General features: G+C 39.7%; 3 protein-coding genes across 7 annotated transcripts; all 3 read left to right on the top strand.

Moving 5' to 3' along the window:
* Nucleotides 1–9,386: 9,386 nt before the first annotated feature.
* Nucleotides 9,387–13,448, top strand: LOC121984691 (E3 ubiquitin-protein ligase MBR1-like). Of its 5 annotated transcripts, XM_042537772.1 has the most exons (7): nt 9,387–9,535; nt 11,041–11,215; nt 11,284–12,079; nt 12,222–12,272; nt 12,419–12,514; nt 12,692–12,850; nt 13,023–13,448. In XM_042537772.1, the coding sequence occupies exons 2-7, from the start codon at nt 11,196–11,198 to the stop codon at nt 13,155–13,157; spliced, it is 1,257 nt and encodes a 418-aa protein (XP_042393706.1). In that variant the 5' UTR covers nt 9,387–9,535; nt 11,041–11,195; the 3' UTR covers nt 13,158–13,448. The 5 variants fall into 5 exon arrangements, with proteins under 5 accessions (XP_042393706.1, XP_042393703.1, XP_042393707.1 ...); XM_042537769.1 differs by having other exon boundaries at nt 11,041–12,079; XM_042537770.1 differs by having other exon boundaries at nt 9,389–9,535; nt 11,038–12,079.
* Nucleotides 13,449–14,832: 1,384 nt separating this feature from the next.
* Nucleotides 14,833–19,045, top strand: LOC121984690 (4-coumarate-CoA ligase 1-like). The gene is made up of 5 exons (XM_042537768.1): nt 14,833–15,952; nt 16,543–16,741; nt 17,732–17,945; nt 18,061–18,163; nt 18,649–19,045. Exons 1-5 carry the CDS (start codon nt 14,954–14,956, stop codon nt 18,778–18,780), a joined length of 1,647 nt encoding a protein of 548 aa, XP_042393702.1. The 5' UTR covers nt 14,833–14,953; the 3' UTR covers nt 18,781–19,045.
* Nucleotides 19,046–20,677: 1,632 nt separating this feature from the next.
* Nucleotides 20,678–27,050, top strand: LOC121984689 (sm-like protein LSM7). Its single transcript, XM_042537767.1, has 6 exons — nt 20,678–20,987; nt 22,513–22,584; nt 25,174–25,255; nt 26,255–26,326; nt 26,689–26,741; nt 26,833–27,050. The coding sequence occupies exons 2-6, from the start codon at nt 22,582–22,584 to the stop codon at nt 26,920–26,922; spliced, it is 300 nt and encodes a 99-aa protein (XP_042393701.1). The 5' UTR covers nt 20,678–20,987; nt 22,513–22,581; the 3' UTR covers nt 26,923–27,050.
* Nucleotides 27,051–27,078: the final 28 nt, after the last annotated feature.

Here is a 27,078-nt window from a genome sequence, read left to right as displayed (position 1 = left end):
TATTATGGTACCCGATACGATGAAAATTGGTCATTGGGGAGTTATCATGTTTGATCATTGTTGAGAATGGTATGAGGTTGAGGGATATTGTGAGATCAGATATTGTGATGTGTTGATTTTTAATGATTTATGAGAGTAAATGTTATGTGGTTGTCTGATGATCTATTACTAAATATTTGTTTTGATGATCTATTAGTGGATAACTATTTTGATGATCTATTATTTGGGTTGTCGTTGATGGTGACATAGTGAGTGTCATGTATGATATTCACAGGTTTGATGATTATAGTTGGTGATCAGATTATAAATCGGGTGCTAGAGAGTTTACGGTTGAGTGTGCCTATGAGATTTTAATAAATCTGGTTAGTTGTGGTTAGTTAACAGGATGATAAAAATTGATAATTGCTTCCTCTGATATTGGACTATGTGGATAAATAATGATTGATGTTTTGAATGCTAACTTGCTCTCATGGGGAGTAGAGACTTATTCATTTGATATTATGTGGGATGATATTTTTGAGGAGAAAAATGAGGGTGTCTTGATGTTCTTGAATTATGACTTTTTCTTTTGGGTCGTACACATTTATACATATGATATTATGTGGGTTGACATTTTCTAGTTTGAGTTGATGTAATTAGTGTTGAATTGACCCATGAACTAATTTAGTTATTTGACAATTTATTTGGGGGTCAAGTTGTTACTTGCTCTGGTGTCTATAAAGATGGATCCCTTCGGATAGTTTTGTATGGATTATGGATCAATGAACTGGTAGGATTTTTGTTGTGCTGCCTTTGGTTGTCATAATTGAAAATTTTTCTGGATCTGCTGAGTGGATACATGTTTGGAACATGATATCCGATTGATTATGAGTGGATTGGTTTGTGAATCCTGGCAACATTTTTTTTTATCATATAACTCCATATGAATGATTAGTAATGGTTTCAGATATTGAGGATATAAATTTTATTGAAGTGTTAAATGTAACCAATTTTTCATCAATGTCAAGGCTGGATGAAAATAGTTGAGTATTGTGTCGGATTTGGATAACATAGAAGGTAAAATAGGGAATGTCAGGTTGATTGGATTAAGTATGTTGATTTTTGCATATCTATGAGGTGTGTTCATATGATTATTATGTGTTGTAGGAGTTCTTGATAGACGGTTTAAATTGCACGTAGTGGGTGTATACTTGTCCAGTTATGATTATTGTGGGTTTCTAGTAGATTATATCCGAGTAGTTAGGCATATATGTCTGATTATTTATTGGAGGTATTTCGTCGATTAAATCTATGTTGTGAAATGTGCACATGTGTTTGAGTGTTTTATTGGAGGTATCTTATCGATTTAATCTGAGTTTTGATATGTGCATATGTGTTCGGTGTAATATTCGATGTATCTTGTTGATTATGTTTGTTCTGTGTGTACACTCGTGTCTTATGGCTTTGTTGGAAGTATTACGTTGATTTTACTCTTGGCATAGGTGTATATATGTCATGTGAGGTTGTTTGAGGTGTATTGTTGATTATATCTATGTTGATATATACACACGGGTTCGGTATGCATTGTTGGAGGTATCACGATGAATTATACCTATGTTGTGAGTATGTGTGGTGTGTACAGATTGGAGGATTATGTCGATCATACATATGTTGTGTGAGCAAGTGTGCCAGGTGTATTGTTGGTAGCAGCATGATAATTCTGCTTATGTTGAATGCAGGATGTGGAGTGTCTGCATTATGTCATTTGTTGGATTATCCTGTCAACCCATATTCTTATCAGTGGGTGACTCACTACGATGTTGATAGATTTGACGATGGGTTTGATGTGATTGCTGGATTGTTATACCTTTGGCTGCCCACAGTGATATATGGTTGAGTGATCTCGTGCAGCCTCTAGTTGGATAGTTAGGTGCCTTGGATACTTATGGATCGTTAGAGCTCCCACATATTATTGTTGGTTTGTGATAGAGCGTTGCTCTTACATATTTTGGATTGTTGTGGTGGAGCGTTACTCCCACCTATTACGGATTGTTTGTGGTAGAGCGTTGCTCCCACATATGTGGTATTTCTAGTGATGGAGCGTTTCTCTCACACTGGTGGATCTATTCTTGGTGATTTGTATTGTTGGTAATTATATTTCAGACTTATTATCAGGGATCTTATGGTTAGAAATGTCTGTGATACGGACATTATGGGTCATGATTTTACCATTAGGGTTTGGGAAGCCTTAGACGTTTTCAGAGACTTGATGATTTTGGTATTCCCAGGATGCTTGGATCGGTTTCCATTGTCTTTGTTGATGGTGTTGTGATCTATTTCGGATCCACGGTGAGTCACGTACATCATCTTTGCATAGTTCTAGAGATGTTTCGATGGAAACGTCTAGATGTGAAGATCAGTAGTGCGTATTTTTGGTTGTCTTCTGTGAGATGGTTGAGACACACGGTCACCAGTAGGAGTATACCGTGGTTCCACAGGAGATCGAGGTTGTTACCGTTGGGAGTAGACGGAGTCTATAGAAGAGATTCGCAACTTCCTTGGTTTGGCTCGATATTTCCGGAGATACGTTGAGGGTTTCTCTCGGATTGCTATGCCACTTACACGTTTGACTGGGAAAGGCGTGAAGTTCACTTGGACTGAGGATTATGAGATCAGCTTCCAGGAGTTGAAGCGGAGACTAGTGTCTGCTCCGATTTTGGTTTTACCTTCTGAAGAGGACGGATTCGTGCTTTATACCGACGTATCTCTACAGGGTTTGTGCGCTGTTTTGCTGCAGCACGGCAGGGTAGTCTTCTACTTCTCGATAGTTGAAGGAGCATGAGGAGAACTATCCAGTACATGACTGTGGCTGATCGCCATTATTTTTGCCTTGAAGATTTGACAGTGTTATCTGTACGGTGTTACATTTGAGATTCTCACTAACCATAAGAGTCTCAAATATTTGTTCACTTAGAAAGAAACTTAATCTCCGACTGAGGAGATGGATGAAATTTCTGAAGGATTACGATTTTACCATTAGCTATCACCAGGGGAAAAGCTAATGTGGTTGCCGATGTTCTTAGCCGAAAGTCTAGAGGGACTTTGGCTTGCCACCGAGTTGTGGTTATGGACTTGATTCAGGGATTCTCCGAATTGGGCCTTGAGGAGCAGGGACAGACAAAGCAAGGTATTCTGGTTACCAGGGTTGCTCAGACGTTGATCAGGACGAGGATACGAGAGCCCTAGGCTGCTGATCAATATTTACAGTTTATTTGCAGCCAGATAGCTTTCGGGCAGCAGACCGAGTTCACACGAGACTAGGAGGGTGTTATACACTTCCGAGGCAGATTTTGCGTACTTCGGTCTCATCCGGTCTTATAGGAGTTACTTCCGGAGGCTCATCGCTCATGATTTACTGTCCACCCAGGCGGTACCCGTATGTACCAAGATTTGAGGTGTTTCTATTGGTGGAACGACATGAAGGACGACATGAAGGAAGACATCGTGGATTTTGTAGCTAGATGTCTTGTCTGTCAGCAAGTGAAGGCCGAGCACCAGAGACCTGTCGGCTTACTTCAGCAGATTCCTAATCCTGAGTGGAAATGAGAACACATTACTATGGACTTTGTGGTGGGTTTGTCGAGGACACGACGAGGCCGTGACGCGATTTGGGTAATCGTTGATCGATTAACCAAATTCGCGCACTCGTTAGCGATCCGGAAGACTGATTTTCTGGATCGATTGGTAGATCTGTTTTGCCGGGAGATCATCATATCACGTGGTGTCCCGTTGACTATTATTTCGAATAGAGACCCCCGGTGCACGTCCCGTTTTTTGACAGAGTCTGCAGTAGGCCTTGGGCACGCAGCTCTGTTTCAGTACAACTTTTCATCCGCAGACAGATGAACCATCAGAGCGGACCATACATATTCTAGAGGACTTGCTGAGGTCATGTGTATTGGATTTTGGAGGCAGTTGGGAGGACCATTTGCCATGGGTAGAGTTCGCCTACAACAACGGTTCGCATTCGGCTATCCAGATGACACCGTTTGAAGCGTTGTGTGGTAGGTGTTGTCGGACACCCATCCTCTAGGATGAGGTTGGGGAGGCCCAGTTGTGGGTACCTCATAAAGCTCGGCGTGAGACAGAGTTGGTCCATACTATCAGACGGAGGATGTCAGAGGCATAAGACTGCCAGAAGAGTTATGCTGACCGGAGTCGGAGACTCTTAGAGTTCTCCATTTTCGACCATGTATTTATGCGAGTTTCACCCACGAAAGGGGTGAAGAGATTTGATTTCAGAGGTAAGCTAGCTCCGCGATACATTGGCCCTTTCCAGATCATGGAGAGAATTGGAGCGGTAGCTTATCGGCTGGCACTATCGCCGTCCTTGGCAGGCGTCCACGATGGATTCCACGTATCTATGCTGAGGAGATTCATACCCGACCGATACGTGTGCTGACAGATATCTCAGTTCCAGTTCAGCCTGACGTCACTTTTGAGGAGATTCTGGTATGGATTCTGGACCGGAAAGAGCGTCAGTTGTGGAACCAGACTATCCGACTGGTTAAAGTCGGATGGCAGCATCATTCGGATGAGGAGGCTACTTGGGAGCTCGAGGATACGATCCGAGCTCGATATCCCCATCTTTATACTTGAGGTATATGATTTAATTTACCGTTCAGCATTTATACTTTATATCTGTTGTTAGTACTTGCTGATGGTAGATAATGATATTTGGGGACCAAATTTTTATTAGTGGGGGAGAATGTAAAATACCGGAAAATAGAGAATAATAATAGGAGAATTTTCTGGAATTTTTGGGAATTTTTCGGAGCTCGTATGGACGAGTTAACGGGATAAAAACGGGGCCTGGAAAAGCCTGTTTAGGCTACCCCGTTTTAACGAGGAAAAGTTTTATTTCCTTTTCTTATTTAATTTCTTTTTCCCCCCGTTACTGTGCCGTTCCTTTTCTTCCCTCCCCGCGCGCGTGAGAGCCATCTTCCCCGGCGCCTTGCCATAACCTTCTATGCGCCGAAGCCACCGTCTCCTCTTCTCCTTTTCTTCCGCGATCCCCTCTCTTATGATTCCTTTTCCCTTCTTCTTCTTCTCCCGATTCTGCTTCCCCGCCGAGCGACGGCGCCAATCGTCAGTCACACCTCCCCTGTGCCTTAGCTTGTGTTCACCGCCGTGTCCTCTTGCGCTGCTGCCTGCCTCGACCCCTTTTCTGCCACGCAGACCTCCGATCACCGTCAACGCTGAGCCTTTGACCCGGCTAGTCGCGGCACCCTTTCTGCTTCGGCTTCCTCCCCACGGCAGAGCACCCCGGCAGAGCACCACTTCTCCCCTTACTGTGCCGTGCCCTAGTTTAGGTTTGGCCGAGCCCTTCCTCTGTGTCCTAGGTTCCTGTTGAGGTAAGATTGGGTTATTGTTGATATATTTGTAATCTCTATCGTGACTTCATCTTGAAACTGAATCGTAGGGAAGGATTTACAGCAGGTTGTTGTGTGCTATGCATCAACATTCAGGGGCTGTGAGGAAGAGGAAGGCTTTGCTGTGAAATATTCTAACAGTAAACTTTGGATTTCCGGTGCAAAGCACGGCTGCGAACCGAGGTAAGGGGTAGAGACCTGATATGTTTTGTAGTTAGACGATCATGTATAGCTTGATCAGAGGTATGAATTGAATTAGGTATAATTTGGATTTAATTTAGGCAGGTCGAGGAGGTTGGTTTAGGGTTTTGCCCTAAATAGTTTTAAGAATTTTGTTTAGCTATTTATGTAAATTGTAGCTAAATAAAATGTATTTATTTATATGTGACTCAGGGTTGTGACGCGAGACGAGTATCTCGACGTCGAAATTAGACCGGATACTATCCTTTCTTATTGGAGGCGGGTACTTTGACTTATGTCTTTTGATATGCATAATAATGTGTTTAACATATAGCAATGATTGTGTTATCCATTTGTTTCGGTTGGTCACTACATGATCTGTCACATGTTTGCTTGTTTACTTATTATGCACTGTATGTTATTATTTACCTGATCATACATGCTTTAGGTAGTGACCCAACCATATGATACATTATGTTCAGGACCTAGGGTTTATTTGATACCCTATCTATTTGTGTACCTTTCATTTGATACATTGTCTTGTGGTACACATTTTATATTTATGTATGGAGCATGATATGCTATTTGTGATATTGCCATGTTTAGTGTCATGCATCATCTTGCATGATTGCATGCTGTGCGATTGTCTGCTCCATTACTGTTGAGCACATCGCCAGTTACATGTATCTGTACACACTACCACTCATGGGTTAGTGGTATATCAGACAGGTGTGTGGCAGTTCTGCTGTTTGGCTCCGTTGGTCTGGTGACTCAACGTGGTAGCCGGCAGACAGTTCCGCTCTGTTTGGCTCCGTTGGTTTAGTGTAGCAGCGTTGTAGCCGGCAAACAGTTGGACTTTGTTTGGCTCCGTTGGTCCGCTCATGGGTAGTGTGACGCAGCGTGGTAGCCGACAGAGATTCCTCCTCGTCATCGTGTACCGGGAGGTGAGAGCATTGCGCTCCCCCATTTATTATTTCGCGGTAGGAGTATGTGTGTACTCCGACAGCATCCCGTCCGCTCGGTCACTCATCAGGGGCAGTGATGTCAGAGTGCACGGTTGTCACAACCCTACCCACTCGGACTCACCATTGTGTGTGAGATGGCTGACTGACATCAGGGGTGACCATGTCATTGGCATCATATGCATGATGCATTTATTGCTTGTGTTTGCTGCATTTACTTGCTGCATTTATATGGATGCATATGATTAACATGCATACAGGATTATGACACTTTCGGTCTGACGACCTGCTATCATTATACCTTGGTCCTGGTTAGTACAGTTTTCTCCTGTATTCTTCAGTTGCATTTTATCTTTCTTGTATCAAGAGATTGTACGCATGATTAGTGCTAGTTGTTATATTCCTTATTTTGCATATCAGTTGTACCTGCTGAGTGTTGGACTCACCCCGCCTCCATTGTTATTATTTTTTTTCAGGTTGATGCTGTCAGGAGAGAGTTCCAGTTGCTAGTCCCTACAGACCTCGAGGATATTATTGGTCTTTTGGTTTTCTTACATAGACTATGCTAAATTTGTTTTGTTTGATGGTATGGGTATGGTATGGATTTTGTAATGTCGATGGATTTGGTTTGGTTTTGCTTTTACTACATGCCTGCCTAGACGGCAGAAGAGGTAAATTGATCTTATCGTCGGATTTGTGTTTTATGAGTGTAGTTGAGTAGGGTGGATTTTGAGTCTTCTTATCATTGCTTATTAAACTGCGTGGAATGTCTGTGTGTTGTATTTTATTTTCTGTTATTATTCCAGCCGCATATGGATAAGGTATATGGAGATGTAGAAAGTTTCAGATTGTCCGCCGTACAAGGGAGATGCTGCCGAAATTTCTTCGGACAGGGACTCCTCTGGGGCGTGACACGGCCATTACCTGAGAATGGGACCTTCTTTCAACCAATGAGAGGGCACCATGTGTCCTCCATCACCCGACATTCTCTGACATCGGTTAGGCTCCAGAGGTACGCATTGTCATATAAAAAGGGAAGTCTTCTCCCTTAAGCAGGTATACTTACATTCGCACTCGTCTTCTACAGTTCTTTTTTCCTTCGTACATTGTTCTTCTGGGGGAAAAGTATCTGACTTGAGCGTCGTAGGATTTGCGTCGGGGACTTTTTCCCTGGTCTCTGGCCTCTAACGTTCCGTGTGCATGTCTGAGTGTGTGTAGAGCCTAAGTACCGCCGATCTCGTCATCGCCATCCTTGAGCTCCACATGGGAGTCCGTCTTTCCGGTACATATATACTAGGTGTGTCCAAATCGTCTCTCCGTCAATATAAACGCTATCTCAGTCAGCCTTTATCTGACTCATATTCTGGACATGATCATTAACAAAGCTTTTTTTTGTTTTTATCACGTCAGACAACTGCACTTAAAAATGGTTCTCTTCAGGCTGATATTCACTATTAGCTTGGGAAAGATACTAGCCAGGTTAGTTGGAAGTCACACTGCAGCCATGTTCTTTATTAATTTGTGCGAAGAACAGCATTGATTGCACCGACAATTTACAAGTGCTGTTGATTTCTTAGCCACCAGAAGTTGTTTGTTTATTGCAGATCATACTCCTCTATATGCTAAACGTTTCATCCTTTTTCCCCTCTGATGTTCGTACAGGTTTGGTGCATAAATGGTTAAGGACAAGAATCTTCTTTCGTCGTCAGATCAGTGTAAATTCTACAGCGGAAATTGTTATATCTTCCAGTATGCATATCCTGGTGAAATTAAAGAGGAAGATCTCATTGATACTTTTTTGGTTAGGAAAGAAGAGCATTGAGGTAATCTTTACTTTTGAAAAGTTGAACTTACTTAGTGATCACCAGGCTCAATTATTTTTCTTGGACTACATTTAGAGGACTAATAACAAATAGATTAATTATTTAAATGAATTTATTTACTTATAAAAATATTAAAATGTTGACAAAAGATGAATATGTTCGTCCAGTGCCTCCGTCAATCTGTCACAGGGCTAAAAATATTAAAATAATACTATAGCAAGTAGATTCACAATTTAATTAAAATTGTATTGAACTGATACTTGATGTGTTCATTTCAAAATGTTCTTCAAACTTACTTTGCTACATATTGCTACAATAGAATAGCATTATAAAGAAATTAACTTTATAGATTGAGTGTTTTCTAATACCTTAATCTTTTGAAAAACAACAATTAAGTGATTCTCTCCATGTAGTAAGTAGACTTTGTGCTTAAGAAATTTACTGCTTGAGTGTATTTCACTTAATTAATCTCGGAGGTAGATAGTTTTTCTTCTAATTCACTTATCGGGTAAAATTTGAAGATATATACCGATCCGCTATGTCTCTCCTCCATTCCAACATTCCAACTCCTTGCCATCATATCCATTTGGCAAGCCGGACAAGCGAGTAGTGATCCACATGATGATGTCGATGCATTCTTTATCCAGCCATCATTAGCTTAATTATTATTGTTAATTTGTTCCGTGTACTTAACAAACACAACTGATTCATCCAAATGGGACCTCTCTTTTCAAGAAATCATAAACAAAATCTTTCGTAGCCGGCCATCAACTTCATCACAGAACGTTGTGCCCATGCACAGTATCGGCTCGTAATTCATATATATATATATATATATATATATATATATTTTTGTTGAAAGGAAATAGAAATTTCGAAGGGAACAGGTACAACGACCGAAAGGCCACCCATCGCCGTCCGATGCGTCCTTCGCGCGTCTGGCCCCCCGACCCAACGGCTCAGATCGTCCCTCTGGGCCGGAACCGGGAAGGCGTTCGTTTCTTTGACGCGCTGCCCGATCGCGACCGTGCCAATCCGATGGCGTCCGCTTTAGGTTTATTAAAACCTCCCCTTCCGTCGCCGCCGCCTTCCTCAACTCTTCCCTCTTGTGGAGCGATTTTGTTGGCCTCTCCTTCGAAGTTCCGAGAAGCAAAACAAGGTACGCCTCTCCCTTCGCATCTTTTCAGGCCTCGCGATGGAGATTGATCGAGTAGTAGCTTCAAAGTTTCGATCTTGATCGCTATGAAATGAGAAAGTTCTGATCTTGGATGGTTTTCGGGCGTCTTCTCGGCTTTAATCTGTGATTTTGTTGTTTCTGGTTTATGTTCTAGTGGATTGGCTTGTAGCCATGGAGAATTTTAAGAGCTTTGTGTTTTTTTGTTCGTTTGCACTAAGAGTTTTGTTTTTCACGAAAGATAACTGGTCTTCGGTGAATTGCTTTGTTCTGAAGCGTGATTTGATTTGGCTTTTTGATTATCGTGCGATTTCTTGTTGATTTTGTTGGTGGGTTTGGTGAATCCCACATGTTATGTTATGTGTTCGTTGGTTGTAGGAGAACTGGATTATATAGAGGATGAAGTTGTTTTATTGCACTTGAGTAAGATTGCGGAAAACAACTATTGCCTTCTTCATGTTCTTATTGAAAAGAGAATAGTTTAGTGTTCAGAGCACCTACTTACAGTGTTCTTTCATTGCCTTGCCTTCTTGTTTTCAGTATTCTTTAGTTTGATACTTTGATTTTAGCCATGGAACGTCCAATTCGTGTAATTAATGACGATCTCTGCTTTCTGTATGGCTTTCAATGGACAAAGTCGGCCATGTTTTGATTTCCATGGCAGTAATCTCGGTATTTTTTATTCTTCAGTTGAGTTATTTTTATCCATTAGGAAGTGATTTTAGCACACTCTTGGTTTATTAGCTTAGACATAAGAGTTAGAAACGTGATTTTCAGTAGTTTTGCAAACTTATGCATCTTTAGAGTTCCCTATTGAGTGGTATAATAACAACAAATTAGAGCTCTTATTTCCTTATAATGTCTCTGAAAATAGTCAAGGCCCTGTCTTTTCTATTTTTTTCATCGTAACTATCGGTTGAGAGCTAGTTTAGTTAGATTCATAGATACTCTTTGTAACCACACTTTGTAAGAAGACAACAACACTGATATTGCTACATATCTATCGATAGTTCTTTTTCTTCATTTTCTAAACTGTTTGATTCTTCATTCTAATGTCATGCTAAGAATTTTTAGTAACAATTAGTTCCTTGAGTATATAATGGACCGTAGAGGATAAAATGAGTAAGTCCAACCATGAACCATGGACTTTATTTCATATGCGCATATGTATCTCCACAGTATCAATGATGCACTATATCAGTACCCTAAACCCTAAACCCTAAACCCTATACAGGCAATGATAGATAAAATGAAATTGGAAAAGTTTAAAGAGTGGAAATAAGTTCTCTATTTGTTTTTAGTTTCTATCATTGCATTGCTGCTATTTGCTATTTTTATTTCAGTCACAACTTAGAAACAGGAGCTGACTGAAATTATGTGTTTGTTTTCTAGGTTAGTCTCTCTTGGTTGCCGTTATCATCTTCTTCAGAAACAAAGAAGTTTTCACTTGTTGAAGAACTTAAATTTGCTTTTCATCTTTTCTCAAGTAGGTGTTTATGCAATACTATGGAGGACTCGATGGGCAGAAAGACTGCTAGTGGAATAATCATCAGCAAAGGTGGATGCAGCATAACTTTTAGGGAACAGAAGTTCCATGATAGAAGTATCCGGTACTGTAACCGGTTAGGATGTTGTGCTAGTCGCTATGCTGTTCAAAGCACCCAGGTAGGAGAAGACAACAAAAATTTCATTCGCTCAAGCTCATCTAAGTCATCGTCTTCTGTGGCTTTTAGAGAGCCAAGATTGAAACAAAGATTGGATGAAGAAGATGCTGCGGAAAGTAGTGATAGACAAGCCGATGGCAACAGACGCAAATATACAGATTCTGACAGAAGATTTGGTAAGAAAGAAAAATCAAAGTCTGTAGCGTTAAGACCAACAGTTAAACCAGCAAAGGTGCAGCGCTTATCAGAAAATGCATCTCGAGAAGTGAGATCAAAATTGAGTTCTAGAGCATCTAAGGAGGCAGCTAGGCAGCCCAAATCTCACTTCAAAGATAATTCAAATACATCTGGAAACAATCCCATGGCTCTTACACACATTGAACGAGATGTGTCATCCAGATCTGAGGATTATGGCTTGAATGATCTTAGACAAGCAGATGCCTCTGATCTTTCCCTGTCAAATTTTACATCTGCTGATTTTGCAGATGGAAGGGGAGAAAACGACTTAAGGAGGAGATCCCTTGGAAGTCGAAGCCTATCTTCCAGAGGCAAAAGCATTTATTCATCAGTTACTGCAACAAGTTCAGTTTCTTCAAGCATTAATTGTCTTCCACACAATTTAGCTTCTAATCAAAACCCAAGAAGATCCAGAAGCCAATCTACCAGTACGGGTGTTGTCTCAGTTAGAACAAGGCAGGCATCTAGTGGCACTCCTCGAACAAGGCCCTTAGGACAAGTAGATGAGTTCAACTTGCTGCTGGATCATCGAAGTTCATCAAGATCATCAAGAGATGCCATGTCCCGATTCGATGATTTTTCAGAAGATAATGATGGTTATCCACACTTAAATAGAAGTATTGCTGAGGTACCACTAACTTCTATTATTGTAGTAGTTATTCATTCTAATCTTAAGCCTACGTGTCTTACAAGTGGAGAATTGCCTCTAGTCGCTCTTTGTCATCATAATTCCCTCTAATTTTCTTAGATTTCATTTTGGCTCCATGCAGGTGCTACTGGAACTTGAGAGGATTGAACACGAAGGATTGACATTTGAGGAGGTTGTATGCATTCTGCACATTTGACAATTTATTTACACTGAAATGTTGAACAATATCTATTTCATAAAGATAAAAAACTACTGAGAAATCTTTTTTATTTCGATTCTGTATTAAGATACAATTAACACAACTTGTTGACCTTGCAGCAACTATCATTTCTTGAGAATCGTCTATTTTTGGATGGCCTGATCAACGACCAATACAGTGACATGAGGATGGATATCGATAGCATGACATATGAGGTTTCTTCTATCTTTTAAGTTATATGTAGTGTCATAAACTACTGATAAATTTCAATGCTCACTCAACTGCAATCAACACAAAGTGGAGTCATGCATTGATATGCATTTCAGTCTTCTAAAATTTATTAATGCAGTGATTCCAGCTGAATGTCTCAGGAATTTTTATTCCTCAAACAGGAATTGTTAGCACTGGGCGAGGAAATGGGTACAGTGAGCACAGCCCTTACAGAGGAAGCTGTGTCTAAATGTTTGAACAGAAGCAACTATGTGCCCACTTCTCCGATCTCTGGCTTCTCTCGCTCTAATGAAGGTGACACCAAATGCAGCATATGCCAGGTATATAGGTCATAAAGTGATTACTTGACACTGAATACACACTCTCAACAGTGGTTTTGCCTCCTGAAGTTTTCTAATTTCCAGCTCAGTAGTTAACTTCCACATGTATTGACACTCAATCAGATTCCTGTTTTGCTACCTTTTGAAGTATTGAATCTTTGAATTTCTCCAGGAAGAATGGGTTGCTGAGGATGAGATTGGCTCGTTGGTTTGTGAGCATTTCTACCATATTCAATGCATCGACCAGTGGCTTCGGTTAAAGAATTGGTGCCCCATCTGTAAAGCCTCTGTTACTCCTACTCCTTGAACATGATTCCTAGTGGTTTGCCACACCCTATAGAAGGATATTTGATATTTCTCTTGTTAATTGAAGCTCTCATCAAGTTGTAGATAACATTCTTTTAGACCCTAATAAACATAAACATAAACATAAACACAAATCTCTGTTGATGTGGGAATTTTCTTGTTAAAACCATTGTAGTTTCTTTTACTTTGCAGCTCTTTATCAATCATCAAATAACATGTTTCTGCTTTCTCAAGAAGATTGTATTGGATCAGCATGATGATGTTTTTAATACAAAGTTATCTATTTAAAACATTTTAAAGATGCTTAATAAGTTTTATGTGTTCTTAAATACACATATTAATTCAGGAAGATCAATATAAACGAGATTAAGTTAACTAAGTCTCCATTTTACTAAATAAGTCTAAAAAGAGAGAAGATCAAACACAACAATTTGACATGAAAACTTCAAAGTTCTTTGAAAGAAACAATAAGATGAGAAAAGGATAATGTCTCTAGCTTGATAAACATCTCAAGCTAAGATTTTCAATAAATAAATGAATAAATTTAAATATAGTCATGATCAACTCAACAGAATTTGCTTACATTCCTGATAACATTCTTTAAAGCATTCTTTTGTTTCACATCAAAATAATATATTTATCAATGCTAATAATATTGCCGAAATTTTCCAGTTAAAGATGTTGTAAGAAGTGTTCACACCACCAAAACCCAATGATATTCAATTGCTTGTAAGGCCTTTTCATGACTTCTCCATCGTGTTACCATTGGTGGGTTGACTTTGAGCTGGAGAAGAAGTCAACTCAAGATCACTGCAAAGTTAATGATCTACTTAAACATTGTTAAATTTCCAAATCAACTATTGAGTTGGATCCCATATTGGCTGAGATATTGGAATATTACCAACCCAATACTTCATCTTCTTGTGTTGACTTGGGTTCGTTATAGTGGCTATTAACAAACTCCTGCTGTGTCAGTCCTCCATTAATGCCCTTTTAATTTGCCTGGTCAGAGTTTACAAATAAATTTATAAATTATAAAAATAAAATGTATCAAAGTCTTACACTGTCATAATGAGTTTCTTTATTAGTGAAGCTGCTAAAATGTTGTTCATCATTATTATTATTATAATAATAGTAATAATAATTTAATATATCAAAATAAATGTTCATGTTTTCCATATAGATTCATCAGGGAGTAAAATGTAATTTATTTAATTATTGAGAGTAAGTTGAAGTTTCTAAACAGGGTTAAATGAAATTTCCATATTCTTGAACGGCCACCCGCCGCACCTAACTACAGCAAAAATGACCGTCAGATCAACCATCAACGGTTATAAATAGTCAACTCAGTCGCAATACGCTTCTCCCCGCTGTCACTGCGGCGTTAGGTGAGATCGCAACGTCGAAAGCCATGTTAACCTCTCCGTCACGTGCACCTCATCATAAAACGAAACCGAGTCGCGGCTCGACCGAGCCGGTTTCGCCCGGTCAAGTAGTAGGTAAGACCGGTCGTCAACATAACTGAGCCGCTCAACTCCTGCTCACGTGGCGCGACTGCAATGGCTTGATTCGTTTCGTAAGTCAACAATTCGCCTTGACTGAAGCCGATTAGCCGAGCCGATGGCCTTACCAACTCCTGGTCCCCTCACGGCAACACCTGTATATTATTGCCTCTCCTCCTCCCATTCTTCTTCTTTCTTCACGGCAGAGAGAGAGAGATAGAGGGGAGAGAGAGAGAGAGAGAGAGAGAGAGAGAGAGGAGAGAGCAGTGGAACGGAGAGAAATCTACTGATCGGGATGGGTTCAATTGCGCCGCCGAAGGAGACCATTTTTCGATCCAAGCTTCCGGACATCGAGATCATCAACGACATCCCGCTCCACACTTACTGCTTCGAGCGACTAGACCAATTCGCCGACCGGCCGTGCGTCATCGACGGCGCGACTGGCGCTGTGTTAACCTACTCCGAAGTGGAAGCCTCCGCACGCCGATTTGCGGCGGGGCTTTACAGCGTCGGGATCCGGCGGGGCGACGTGTTCATGATCCTCCTCCGCAACTCACCTGAATTCGTCATCGCGTTCCTCGCCGCATCGTTTGGCGGAGCCGCCGCCACCACGGCTAACCCTTTCTACACTTCCGGCGAGATCCAGAAACAAGCGGAAGGCGCCGGCGCCCGCCTTATCATCACCGAATCCTGCTACGTGGATAAGATCCGGCATTTAGCCGCGGAGCGCGGCGTCACTATCGTGACCGTCGGCGACGGCCCCGCCCCGGAAGGTTGTCGCGCCTTCGCCGACCTCCTGGCGGCGGACCCCGGTGCGATGCCGGCAGTCGAGTTCGATCCGGACGATGTGGTCGCGCTGCCCTACTCGTCGGGCACCACCGGGCTTCCCAAGGGCGTGATGCTGACTCACCGGAGCCTGATCACCAGCGTGGCCCAGCAGATGGATGGCGAAAATCCCAATCTGTATTTCCACCCGGATGACGTCATCCTCTGCGTCCTGCCCCTTTTCCACATCTATTCTCTCAACTCCGTCCTCCTTTGCTGCCTCCGCGTCGGCGCCTCCATCCTCATCATGCGGCGGTTCGAGGTCGGGCAGCTCCTTGACCTGATCCAACGCTTCAGAGTGACAATTGCGCCCTTTGTTCCGCCCATCGTGCTGGAGTTCGTGAAGAGCCCACTCGTCGACAGCTTCGACCTCTCGTCAATACGGATGGTCATGTCCGGGGCTGCTCCCATGGGCAAGGAGCTTGAGGACAAATTCATGGCTAAGCTTCCCAATGCTCTGCTGGGCCAGGTGAGGCCTTCCCCTCTTCCTCTAGACTACACAACACGCTTGGTCACTCCTGTTTCCTCGATTTCAGCTGTTTGGTAGGTTGTTAGTATAAGAAAGGGAAGTTCTGCAACACCTTTTTCGATGCCTTGCTCTCCTGCTAAGTCATTGCCAAATTTTATCCCTCGAATTCCAACTAATTATCGATACCAAAGTGCCATCTGCACATGCATCTCTCGGCATCATTCCAACACAATTATGAACATCCTTGTGTTCTTTCCTTATCTAATCAGGCATAGATCCATCTGAGCGAGGCATTTGAGGACTCTGTATGAGTGATTCATTTAGATGTGTCAAAGCATTTGCTAGTAACGTGCGATGTGTCAGTCTTCTCTGACAAATTTAATTTGCTGTTCCCACTTCCCCATGCTGAAGAACAGAATTGATGCTTATTTTGTAGATAGAACAAATAGTAAGAAAATAGCTCATTCTGACAATTGAAGTGGCTTCATTTGATTCTTGAATGGGAGTAAATGACAATGTGCAGTTCCTGCTTTGCTTCAGCATAAGGTTAAGGCCGGATGTAACAAGTTAATTTGCTTCAAATGTGACAGGGTTACGGGATGACAGAAGCTGGACCAGTGCTGTCTATGTGCTTGGCATTTGCAAAGGCGCCATTCGAGGTGAAGTCCGGTGCCTGTGGCACGGTAGTGAGGAACGCTGAGATGAAGATAATTAACCCAGAGACGGGTGCTGTGTTAGGCCGGAACCAGCGTGGTGAGATCTGCATCAGAGGTGCCCAAATTATGAAAGGTAAGCACGCTATATGCATGCCTCCCTTAGCCGATTCAAAATGTTTTATCCTCAAGTCTGCATTTCTGCCATTATTGATTGATCTATTACTCAGGATTCATCAAAGAAGTATACAAAAATTATATAATTTGGAGTGCCTAGTTTTAATAACTTATAATTCTTTGAAGATAGCAATGATTTAACTTTCTTTTCTTGTCAAAATTTGGTTCTTTTGGGGATCGAAGGTAAATAAATACCAAAAATCCAAAAGAAACAAGGATACATGCTATTGGCAACTTTTTAGATTAATCAAATCTAATGAGTTCAATTTAGTAAATCATGCCACGCCCTTTATATTCAGTTTTTGTCATATCATGCTCCAATCTCTAAGATTTATCGAATCATGCGTGAGTTTAATTTCTTTTCTCAATCCACCATCAAGTTTATTGTCTTTTAAATTTTGGACTCAAGTTGTAAGTTCTAGTGTCCCATAAATCCCTTTTTACCATTCTTGATGCTGCAAACCTGTATTTTGACTCGTGCTAAAGCCATAAAGCCAAAAATAATTTACGCACTTAAAAATGTGCTCTAAATCTTGGCACTATGTTGCAAATTATGTTAGGCTCACTGGAGCATAACAATACTAAAACGTGGTGAATTTGCCTAATCCTACTGCTTCTATTTCCCATCAAAGAGTTAAAAGCAGATGTCCAATTAAAAGATGTTTGTTTGGTGTAGTGTCTCAGATGTCCAATTAAAAGATGTTTGTTTGGTGTAGTGTCTTAGTTGACAAGAGTTCTACGATAACTTAGATCAAGGTCACATCATGGTTAGCAGCTTGTCCATTTTGTAGCTTTGATGAAGACAATAAATTCGTCCCTCTCAAACTGGCTCTTAAACATGTGCTTCTCAAACAGCGAGAAAGTACTGAGGCTTGCAAGTTGTCTCAATTGTTTGAATTGTGGTTTTTAATTAATCGACAAAAGATTACTGATGCAGTAATTTTTGCAGGCTACATCAATGATCCAGAGGCCACAAGGAACATCATAGATGAGGATGGATGGCTGCACACCGGAGATGTAGGCTATGTTGATAACGACGATGAGGTGTTCATCGTCGACAGGCTCAAGGAGATCATCAAATTCAAAGGCTTTCAGGTAGCCCCAGCTGAGCTTGAAGCACTACTTGTTATGCACCCTAACATCTCTGATGCTGCTGTAGTTCCGTGAGTCTCTTACAACACAAACAACACCGGTTACATTATCTAGTGAATTACCTTGAGTGATTCTCACTGTAACCTCAAAAGTATGCAATGCATGAATTAGCTCTTGATTTTGCAGGATGAAAGATGAAGCTGCTGGGGAAGTCCCTGTTGCCTTTGTTGTGCGGTCCAATGGATCAAAAATCACTGAGGACGAAATCAAGCAGTACATCTCAAGACAGGTAAAATCTTGCACAATGAATTCATAATCAGTAATGTATGTCTAAAAACTCCTACAACCAGCTTCAAATATGGGGAAAATTAATGATTTACTTTGGAGAGCTATCGATTCATAACTATGTGGCTTCAATGAAAAAGAAGACTAAAGAAAACTTTCATACTGAGCGCATGGGTCAGTACTAACCTCACGAAGAAAAAGTTTCATAGCCAGCGAATGCGACATCCATTTATCATCCATTTATGAGATAATTTAAGTCATGAACCTAGTAGAGCTGATTTGTTGTGATATGAATCTCGTCTAAAATGTCAAGTCCAATTGAATGTAGTAGAAACCTATGCATAATTTTGATATAGTAGAAAGATTTTGCATTTGGCAAGCTTTGGAAGCCTGAAAACCATTTTGATGTTAATTGTGAGGAAACTGAAATGCTCAAGGTCATTTCCTTAAGCTTTGACATTGTAAATTCAAAGTTTGATCTGTGACCAGGTGGTTTTCTACAAGAGAATCAACAAAGTTTTCTTCACAGAAGTCATTCCAAAGGCCCCTTCTGGAAAAATCTTGAGAAAGGATCTAAGAGCGAAGCTAGCCGAGCAATTCCCCATCGGTCCATTTCCATGATCGTATCGACACAGTCAGTATCTTCCCATGGCACTCTCGCGCAAGAACAAGAAGTGGTGTAATATTCTCAACATAGTTCATGTTTCCAAGTCATTCTTTTCGGTACTGTTTATTAACGTTGTTAATTGTTGATGCGAAGGCTGGTTGACCCTCCGACTTCAGCTATAGATTTGATTTTACTTGTTCTACACTTGGCGTTGTGTTTGTAATGTTAATGTGGATAGAGATATGACTTTGCTAAATGAAAGGTTGTTATTAGTTGGTTTCTTATCGAGTAAGAACTATGATTGTGTCAATTAATAACCATGCTAAAGTACAATATGATTACTTTGATCGGTTTTCTGTCACGTCAGTTGATTACATCAATCGATTTTTGAGTTTTTGATTTGTTGATTAATAATTGACTATTGACGGTTGGATTTAATCAAATTTTGGATTTTATGATTGAGACCGGTTCCAGTATATTAAAATGATGTTAAGATTTTTTTAAAAAAATAATTTTTTAAATTAACCAAATTAAAATTTTAAGATAAATTAATTCGATCAATCAGATGATTTTCACTCCCTCCAATATTCATATGTCTAATGTATTGGATTAATAGGGTTGGATGGTTGTTCTAGTCAGTTTTCGAGTAAAACCTTTCTCTCGTACTTCACTCTTTTTCAGATAGTGTAGCTACTCTGAATGGACAAGCTCCGGTGCTCCACCTATTTTCTCTAATGGTAAATTTACATGCAGTCCCATCGACAAACATAACTTTACATACATTCCTGAAAAAAAAAATTTGTTTTCACTCTCTAGTCTAATATACTTACCTAATTGTCCCTGATATTTTAAGTATAAAAAATCTAAAAATAAGTATAAATCCTCTTAAATTCAGTACATTAAACTAGAATTTAGTATATTTTCTATCAAATTGAGTACGATTTTTTTTCCACCTCAATTGGATGGAAAATATACTAGATTTACTTTAAATGGTACTCAATTGGATAAAAAATATACTAGATTTTCTTTAAATGATACTCAATTGGATGAAAAATATACTAGATTTTTTTCAAATTGTATTGAATTTAGGAGGAATTATATTAAATAGGAAAAACGTCGTACTCAATTTAATAGAAAATATACTCGATTCTAGTTTAAAATACTAAATTTAATAGGAATTATACTTATTTTTAGACTATTTATACCTAAAAAATATGAAGGACAATTTTAATAGAAAATATACTTGAATATACTAGATTTTCTTTAAATGATACTCAATTGGATAGAAAATATACTAGATTTTCTTTAAATGATACTCAATTAGATAGAAAATATACTAGATTTTCTTTTTATATATGCTGAATTTAGGAGGAATTATATTAAAACAGGAAAAAAAATATGCTCAATTTAATAGAAAATATACTCGATTCTAATGTAAAGTGTTGAATTTAAGAGGAATTATACTTATTTTTGGACCTTTTGTACCTAAAAAATTTGAGGGGCAATTAGGTCATAATATTTGCATGAAGGAGTTGAAGCAAACAAAACTTTGCATGAGGGAGTGGAAACAAAGTTTTTTATGAGTGAAGATTACATGCAAAATTCAAGTTATGATTGGAGATTTTTCTCTACTTTACCGTTTCTCTAACACGATTGAATCTTGAACCTTATGTTGTTACGGATTATCCCGGGGCATGGTACCGTGATAGGATACCTAAATGTCCGTGGTTCGAATCCTAATTATTCGATGGAAAATTTTCATGGGATCAGAACAATCACCTTAGAGATAATCAATAAAATTAATTAGGATTATTATTTTTTATATATTATCATGGATTAACCGGATGCTGAGTCGAGCGTAGTCATCTTTTGTCACAACGATTGAATATTGAACCGGTTTGGTTTCCGCAGAAAGTAAATTAGGGTTCGCCGATCGTTGAGCCCTTCCCCCACAACTTTACCCCATTCGTCTCTCAATCTCTGACGAAGCAGGCCTGTGTTTCAGGGTTCCGGGCGTCACTGCTGCCTACCTACCATCTCCGGCAGCGGCAAACCCATAGTGCTGCTCCTCTTCCCCCGTGTGATCAGTAGCACGCCTCACCCCTCGCCGTGCTCGCTCGCTCCAGAAGCAGCGTCGCAGCTCGAGTTCACGAGGTTCGACGACTGCGACGTGAATTCTTGTACCTGCTGCAGTATTGGGATTTTCTAGTGGGTTACCAGTGTAAGTAACGTTGTTGCTTCTGGTGATCTTGTGTTTCCTAAAGGACGACGTGTGATAGTAATTTTGTGTGCTTAGAGTTGAGTTTGGTCTACCAATTCTTGTGTGGGGAACTTTGACTTGCCACGACTAGTCCTGCTTGTGTTATCTTATTGCCTGTGCTTAGCAAATCATACCAGTGATTATTTCATGTGGATTATTTGAGGTATTATTTTGTTACATTGCTTGTAACATTTCTTGTATTATGTGCAGTATTGTTATATACAATAATGTAAGTTAATCTAGTTGTTTATCTGTTCTTGATGTATGGCATTTACTTCTTTATTGTTGCTAGCGTTAATAAACTTTTTGATAACAAATAGTTAAGACTAGTTACCTTAAGTTAGGACACAGTGGACATAAGACTTAACACAACATACTGAATGTTCTTTCGTGGGTGCTGTAAGTCTTTGGCTGGTAGCATAATCTCAGTACCATTAGCAGTTAATGATTTTATTTCCTTGTTCATACAGAAATCATGTCGGTGACTATGAGTTTAGGCTGTGTTTGGTAATCACGCTCTATTTTTCTGATTCCTGGCCTCCTTGTGTCCTAACATAGAATCTCACATATGTTGTTTGGTTGTTTAACTTGCGGTTGATTGGAATGGTATTGTAATCAATTATATGGCTGGTAGCTCTTGCTAGCTTGGGAGTGAAGTACTTTCACTCGATGAATTAGGCCTCTAGTCTCTTGTTACATGGAGGCCATGCTATTTGTTGGATATGAGAGTTCTGTTGATCCTGCTCTCCGCTTGATCTGGTGTATAATAGAAGCAGTTTGTTCTTACTTCCATCAAGATCACTTGATCATTCCTTCTATTCTAAAATTTTTTTCATTTTACTACTTTTTGTTTTTGTTTTGTTTGTAAGATTTAAATCAGCAAGATTCTATGATTCAGTCAATGATGTGAACCTAGGAGTTTGAGATTAAATCAATGGAGAGGGAGGATGTATACGAGCTTGGTCCTTGTGCATTATTGGTTTTCTTGGCTGATTAGTAGATATTTCTATACTTTTAGTATAAAGTAATACTTTCATAGGATGTTATTTTATAAAAATATTTTTAAGTAGATATTTGAAGGAAATATTATATGCTTTTAGCAAAGTTTGTGTATAACAATTTTTACTTAGCACATTTTAATAAAATTCATTCTAATTGGCCATTCATTTGGTAGACTTTGCTAGTTTGATGCCAGTTCAGTTCTGATAATTAAGGACCATAGTTCAATTCTCATTTCTACTAGGCATAATAGCTAACCAATGAAATCGATCTCTTTTTCATAAAGAGTTAACTTGGACTTTTACTTTTTTTCTTTTTCTGTGCTTAATTTACCAGCAAAAACTTTTTCTATTTATTTTTCTTCATGTTAATTACAAATATTGATGCCCTTGGTTACTTCTTCTATTTACTTTCAGAATAGGGTTAGGGTTCCATGCTTAGTAATTTTACTTGTTGAACTTACTATAGATTACTAACTTTTATCCAGGTGGTTGACTGGTTTCCAGCAAGTTACTCGTTGAGCTTCATTGAGATTGCTGGAATTTTGTAGTATAAGATGGTAAGAATATCTTGTTGTAGCTGTTGCTTATTTCTCCAATCATTTTGTTGATGAAATTCTGCAATGGTAATCATTTGCTATGTTAACAATATGCATCTTCCTAGTTCTCCAAACATGAGTTACATGTTTCTCTTTGGCTTCTTTAATTTCTAGTTGTCTAATATGGTCCCGAGTATAGAATCGAGTCACAGGTCGAGATCCGGATCCGTACTTGGTCATGCAACACGTAAGGGGGAAAGGGAGGAGGAAAAAGACTCGTCCTAGACAGAGTCCAAATCACTCAAGGGGGAAGACTCGTCCTAGACAGAGTCCTAATTGCTCAATTTTTCTCCCCTCCTTTATTAATACTGACACTCCTTATATAATTAGTCAAACATGACAAGATTAGGAAAGACTAACCATAAAGGAAAACAAGGAATCAAAAATAGAAAAACTAATTAGGTCATTATTTGTTTTCTACTATAGTAGTAGTTAAATTAGGTCATTATTTATTTTCTACTAATTAGGCAATAGCTAATTTATTTCTAATGGCTAATTAGGTAGTAATTAATTTGCTTCCAACTATAGCGATGTTCAACAAAGGCGTTCACCTCGACGTCCACATCATCAGTCCCCTCCTCGATACTGAGCTTGTCCTCAAGCTCGAAAGCGGGGTATAACGCCGCTAATAACATGAAGGGAAATTTCTGAATTCACTTCCCCCTCTTCCTCACCTTCCCTGTCATCATCAGACACTTCAATCCAAAACAAGCGTTTACACTTGTGACCCGTGGAGTAGGATTCATCACAGTTAAAACAAAGGCCCTTGGCTCTCCATTCTGCCATCTCGGCGCGAGTTAGACGCTTGAAAAATAAAACAGGTGGAGTCTCCTTGCTGATGTCCGAGGTCCTGGTCTTCGCCAAAGGAAGGCCTCCACTGCTGGTGTTGAGCTTGGTTGTGGTCCCGCCAATTCGTGCGCAGCAGCCCCCCTCCTTGATGGAAGCACTGCTTCCGTTCTAGTGCCCTGGCCATATTCATTGCAATGCCTAGGTTTTCAGGCTTCTGCAGTTCGATGTCGATACGGAGATCTTCGACTAGCCCTGCAGTGAATAAGTCAACTTGTTGTTGTGGTCGGAGGTCCGAGGTCCGAGCGAGGTGAGATTGAAATTGGCGCTGGTAGTCTTCTACAGAGCCTATCTGCTTCAGATTTGCTAGCTCTCCCAAAGGGTTGTTGTTTAGGGGCGGGCCAAAGCGGATATGACAGTGGTCTCTGAACTGCTTCCAAGTCATCTCTGGCTCTTCTTGCTCTACCTGCCCTACCAAGTGGAAGGCAGCAAGGCCAACCTTATCAGCCTCTGTGGTCCTTTGGTTGGTAAAGAATTTTTTGCACTTTTTAACCCAGCTCAGCGGATCCCCTTCTCGAGAATAGGTGGGGAACTCCATCTTTGAGTATCGCGAAGCCATGGTGCTGCTGGTTGGCAGTTTAGGTCTGGCCTCTGAGCCTTTAGAAGGGCTGTCTGTAGTGTGCAAAGGTCGTCATCTAGCATCTTGAACAGTACGAGAAATCTCGGCAATCTGCTCCTTTAGTCCTTGCTGGCGGGAAGTGATCTGTTCCATGAAAACTTATTGTTGTGACATCAATCTTTCCATGAAGGCCTCGAGTTTGGATGTGATAGGATCCGTGTCACCCATGACCGGATCTGATACCAAGTTGATATGGTCCCGAGTATAGGATCGAGTCACAGGTCGAGATCCGGATCCGTATTTGGTCATGCAACACGTAAGGAGGAAAGGGAGGAGGAAAAAGACTCATCCTAGACAGAGTCCAAATCACTCAAGGGGGAAGACTCGTCCTAGATAGAGTCCTAATTGCTCAATTTTTCTCCCCTCCTTTATTAATAATGACACTCCTTATATAAGGAGTCAAACATGACAAGATTAGGAAAGACCAACCATAAAGGAAAACAAGGAATCAAAAATAGAAAAGCTAATTAGGTCATTATTTGTTTTCTACTATAGCAGTAGTTAAATTAGGTTATTATTTATTTTCTACTAATTAGGCAATAGTTAATTTATTTCTAATAGCTAATTAGGTAGTAATTAATTTGCTTTCAACTATAGCAATGTTCAACAAAGGCGTCCACCTCGGCCATCCACATCATTGTCCAACATAATGAAACATCTTTTAAAACCAATTCTGTGCAAATAAATGTATTGGATTAATGCTTTAAATCACACAACATAATAGGGTGTCTTATATTTTTATACATGTTTTTTTATTGAATTTCATTCATAAGTTTCGTAAACACTCAAGTTTGGCCATTCAAAATGCCTAGCCAACATCTTTGACTAACTCTTTAATTTTTATCTTGGTACAACTTGATTCCTTTCCTCTTCTCTTTTCCTCTTTCTTCTGCAATCCCACATTTTGTCCATGCCAGAGCTCCTGCAGCCCTTTCAGCACCAATGACTCAGATTTTATTGAATTAAAAAATATCATTGTATGCATGACAAATATTTTCCACTATTGAAAAGTATCATTCTCCTCTCTGCTGCAAAGAAATGATGGTGTTGTGTCTCCATCTAATGCTTTCTGTTTACTTGTTTAGTCAGGCAGGAAGGAAACAGTTCTAGATTTGGCAAAGTTCATTGACAAGGGTGTCCAAGTCAAGCTAACAGGAGGAAGACAAGGTTGGTTACTTTAATTTTCATGTGTGCTAGACTTTGATCTTTTCAACTATTACATGAATTTAGTTCTTTCCTCAAAACTCTTATCGGGTGCCTAATGTCTCATGGTAGTCTTAGTCCCTGGGTCATGTGATGGTGGCTAGATATGTTTACTCAATGATACTCATCTACGTGGTATAGTTGTCTCCTGTTTACTGTGTATAAGTTTCAAGTTGATATGTGAAGCAAGCAATAAAAATAAATAAATCAAAAAGTCAAGAAGTAGATGGTTTATCACTATGTTTTAAGAATTAAATGTATGCATCATGTGGTCAAGACACTCCATAACACATGCAGGATACAAACTTGACAATATAAGGGTGCATTTATAGGCCATACCCTTGTTAATGTTAGTTAATTGATAATACTGTGTGACATAATGTATCAAAAATGGACTTACATATACCATCTCGTTTTTCAAATTCATCAACCCAATCTATTAAAGTTTGATATGCCTACACAATGGCAATGATCTTATTGGCGAGGCCAAAATAAACAAGAAAAAGGACAAACAAAGGAGCAAAAGAGGTCTTTCAATGACGATTCATGAGGATTTATTCGCAAGGGATGTCTTCCAGCAGCAGAGATTAAAACACTTGATAGTGATGTCCGGTTTTGCATGCTCTGGGTAAATATCCTAAGGGCTTGTACTAAGACTTCGGGGATTAGAATGATGTTTAGGTTGAGGTAACACGGCTTTCACCTTAAATTGTTATGTAAACTAGGTTACAACTTAAAATTTAATCTTGACTTAAATTCTTTGAAATGATCTTATCTTTAGTGAGCTATCTGAGCGCGTCTTTCATTGTAATTTTTGCTAATTTGGCCCATAAAAGTTTTGAGCTTCTTATGCATTCTCCTTGTTGTTCTAATTTCTGGAGTTTCCAGTTGAGGACTTTGAGGTACTTACTACCTCACTTGTAACCAATATAAATTTGCTTAACACGTAATGTCTTGATCCAGTGATGGGGACTCTAAAAGGCTACGATCAGCTGCTTAACTTGGTGCTAGATGAAGCTATAGAGTTTCTTAGAGGTAACTACTTTCCAAAAGTTGTCTATGATTAGTGTTTGCCCTGATTAACTGAATTGTTTTTGCTATTAATTTACATATGAATTTCTCCTTTGACGGCTTCATATACTTCAACCCGATTCTAGTATGCCATCAATGTTTTAAAACAAATCATTTTTATAATGCATGCAGACTTTGAATTGTATTGTCATGTTGCTAATTCTGAGTCCTTTTCTTCATGGTGCCTAAGGAATTTATAGGACCTAAAGGATGAACTCAGAAATTCAGCATGGACGTCGATTTAGTTAGTTTAATAAGCTAATAAAGCCGACAATATTCTTATTCTGTACGAGGCATTGCTCGTAACTTCCATCCAATGCTTGCAGATCCTGATGATCCACTGAAGACTACAGACCAGACTAGACGTCTTGGCCTTATAGTATGTTTTTTTAATCAAGTTTTTAAATTTTTTTATGATGGCTGAAAAAATGATCATTTCCAACAGGGTTGATTGGTGTATTTGTATGCAGATATGTAGGGGAACTGCTGTAATGCTTGTGTCACCAACTGACGGAACAGAGGAAATTCAAAACCCCTTCATCCAGCCAGATGGAGCTTAAATAGAAGTTTTAGCCACTTTGATTCTCACCATTGCTTGTCGCTTGGTTATTATTAATTCCCAGAAAAACATGAAAAAAAAAACTGCTGCATTGTCTGAATACTATTGCCAAGCCATGGTGTTGTTGCCTGTGCTTTTGTCATGTATTCCATCAATT

This window comes from Zingiber officinale, chromosome 5B (genome assembly GCF_018446385.1).
Source record: "Zingiber officinale cultivar Zhangliang chromosome 5B, Zo_v1.1, whole genome shotgun sequence".
NCBI classification, from domain to species: Eukaryota; Viridiplantae; Streptophyta; class Magnoliopsida; order Zingiberales; family Zingiberaceae; genus Zingiber; species Zingiber officinale.
The sequence above is the reverse complement of the archived record's forward strand: the minus strand, read 5'-3'. Positions and strand labels throughout refer to the sequence as shown.

Excerpts from the sequence above, each read along its gene's own strand:
- LOC121984691 (XM_042537769.1), top strand. The coding sequence starts at position 11,057 with ATGGAGGACTCGATGGGCAGAAAGACTGCTAGTGGAATAATCATCAGC. Across the intron at positions 12,080-12,221 it reads TAAATAGAAGTATTGCTGAG|GTGCTACTGGAACTTGAGAG; the intron begins GTACCACTAACT and ends GGCTCCATGCAG. Across the intron at positions 12,851-13,022 it reads CCAAATGCAGCATATGCCAG|GAAGAATGGGTTGCTGAGGA; the intron begins GTATATAGGTCA and ends GAATTTCTCCAG.
- LOC121984690 (XM_042537768.1), top strand. The coding sequence starts at position 14,954 with ATGGGTTCAATTGCGCCGCCGAAGGAGACCATTTTTCGATCCAAGCTT. Across the intron at positions 16,742-17,731 it reads AGGTGCCCAAATTATGAAAG|GCTACATCAATGATCCAGAG; the intron begins GTAAGCACGCTA and ends TAATTTTTGCAG. Across the intron at positions 17,946-18,060 it reads TCTGATGCTGCTGTAGTTCC|GATGAAAGATGAAGCTGCTG; the intron begins GTGAGTCTCTTA and ends TTGATTTTGCAG.
- LOC121984689 (XM_042537767.1), top strand. Across the intron at positions 26,327-26,688 it reads AGCTATAGAGTTTCTTAGAG|ATCCTGATGATCCACTGAAG; the intron begins GTAACTACTTTC and ends CAATGCTTGCAG. Across the intron at positions 26,742-26,832 it reads CTAGACGTCTTGGCCTTATA|ATATGTAGGGGAACTGCTGT; the intron begins GTATGTTTTTTT and ends ATTTGTATGCAG.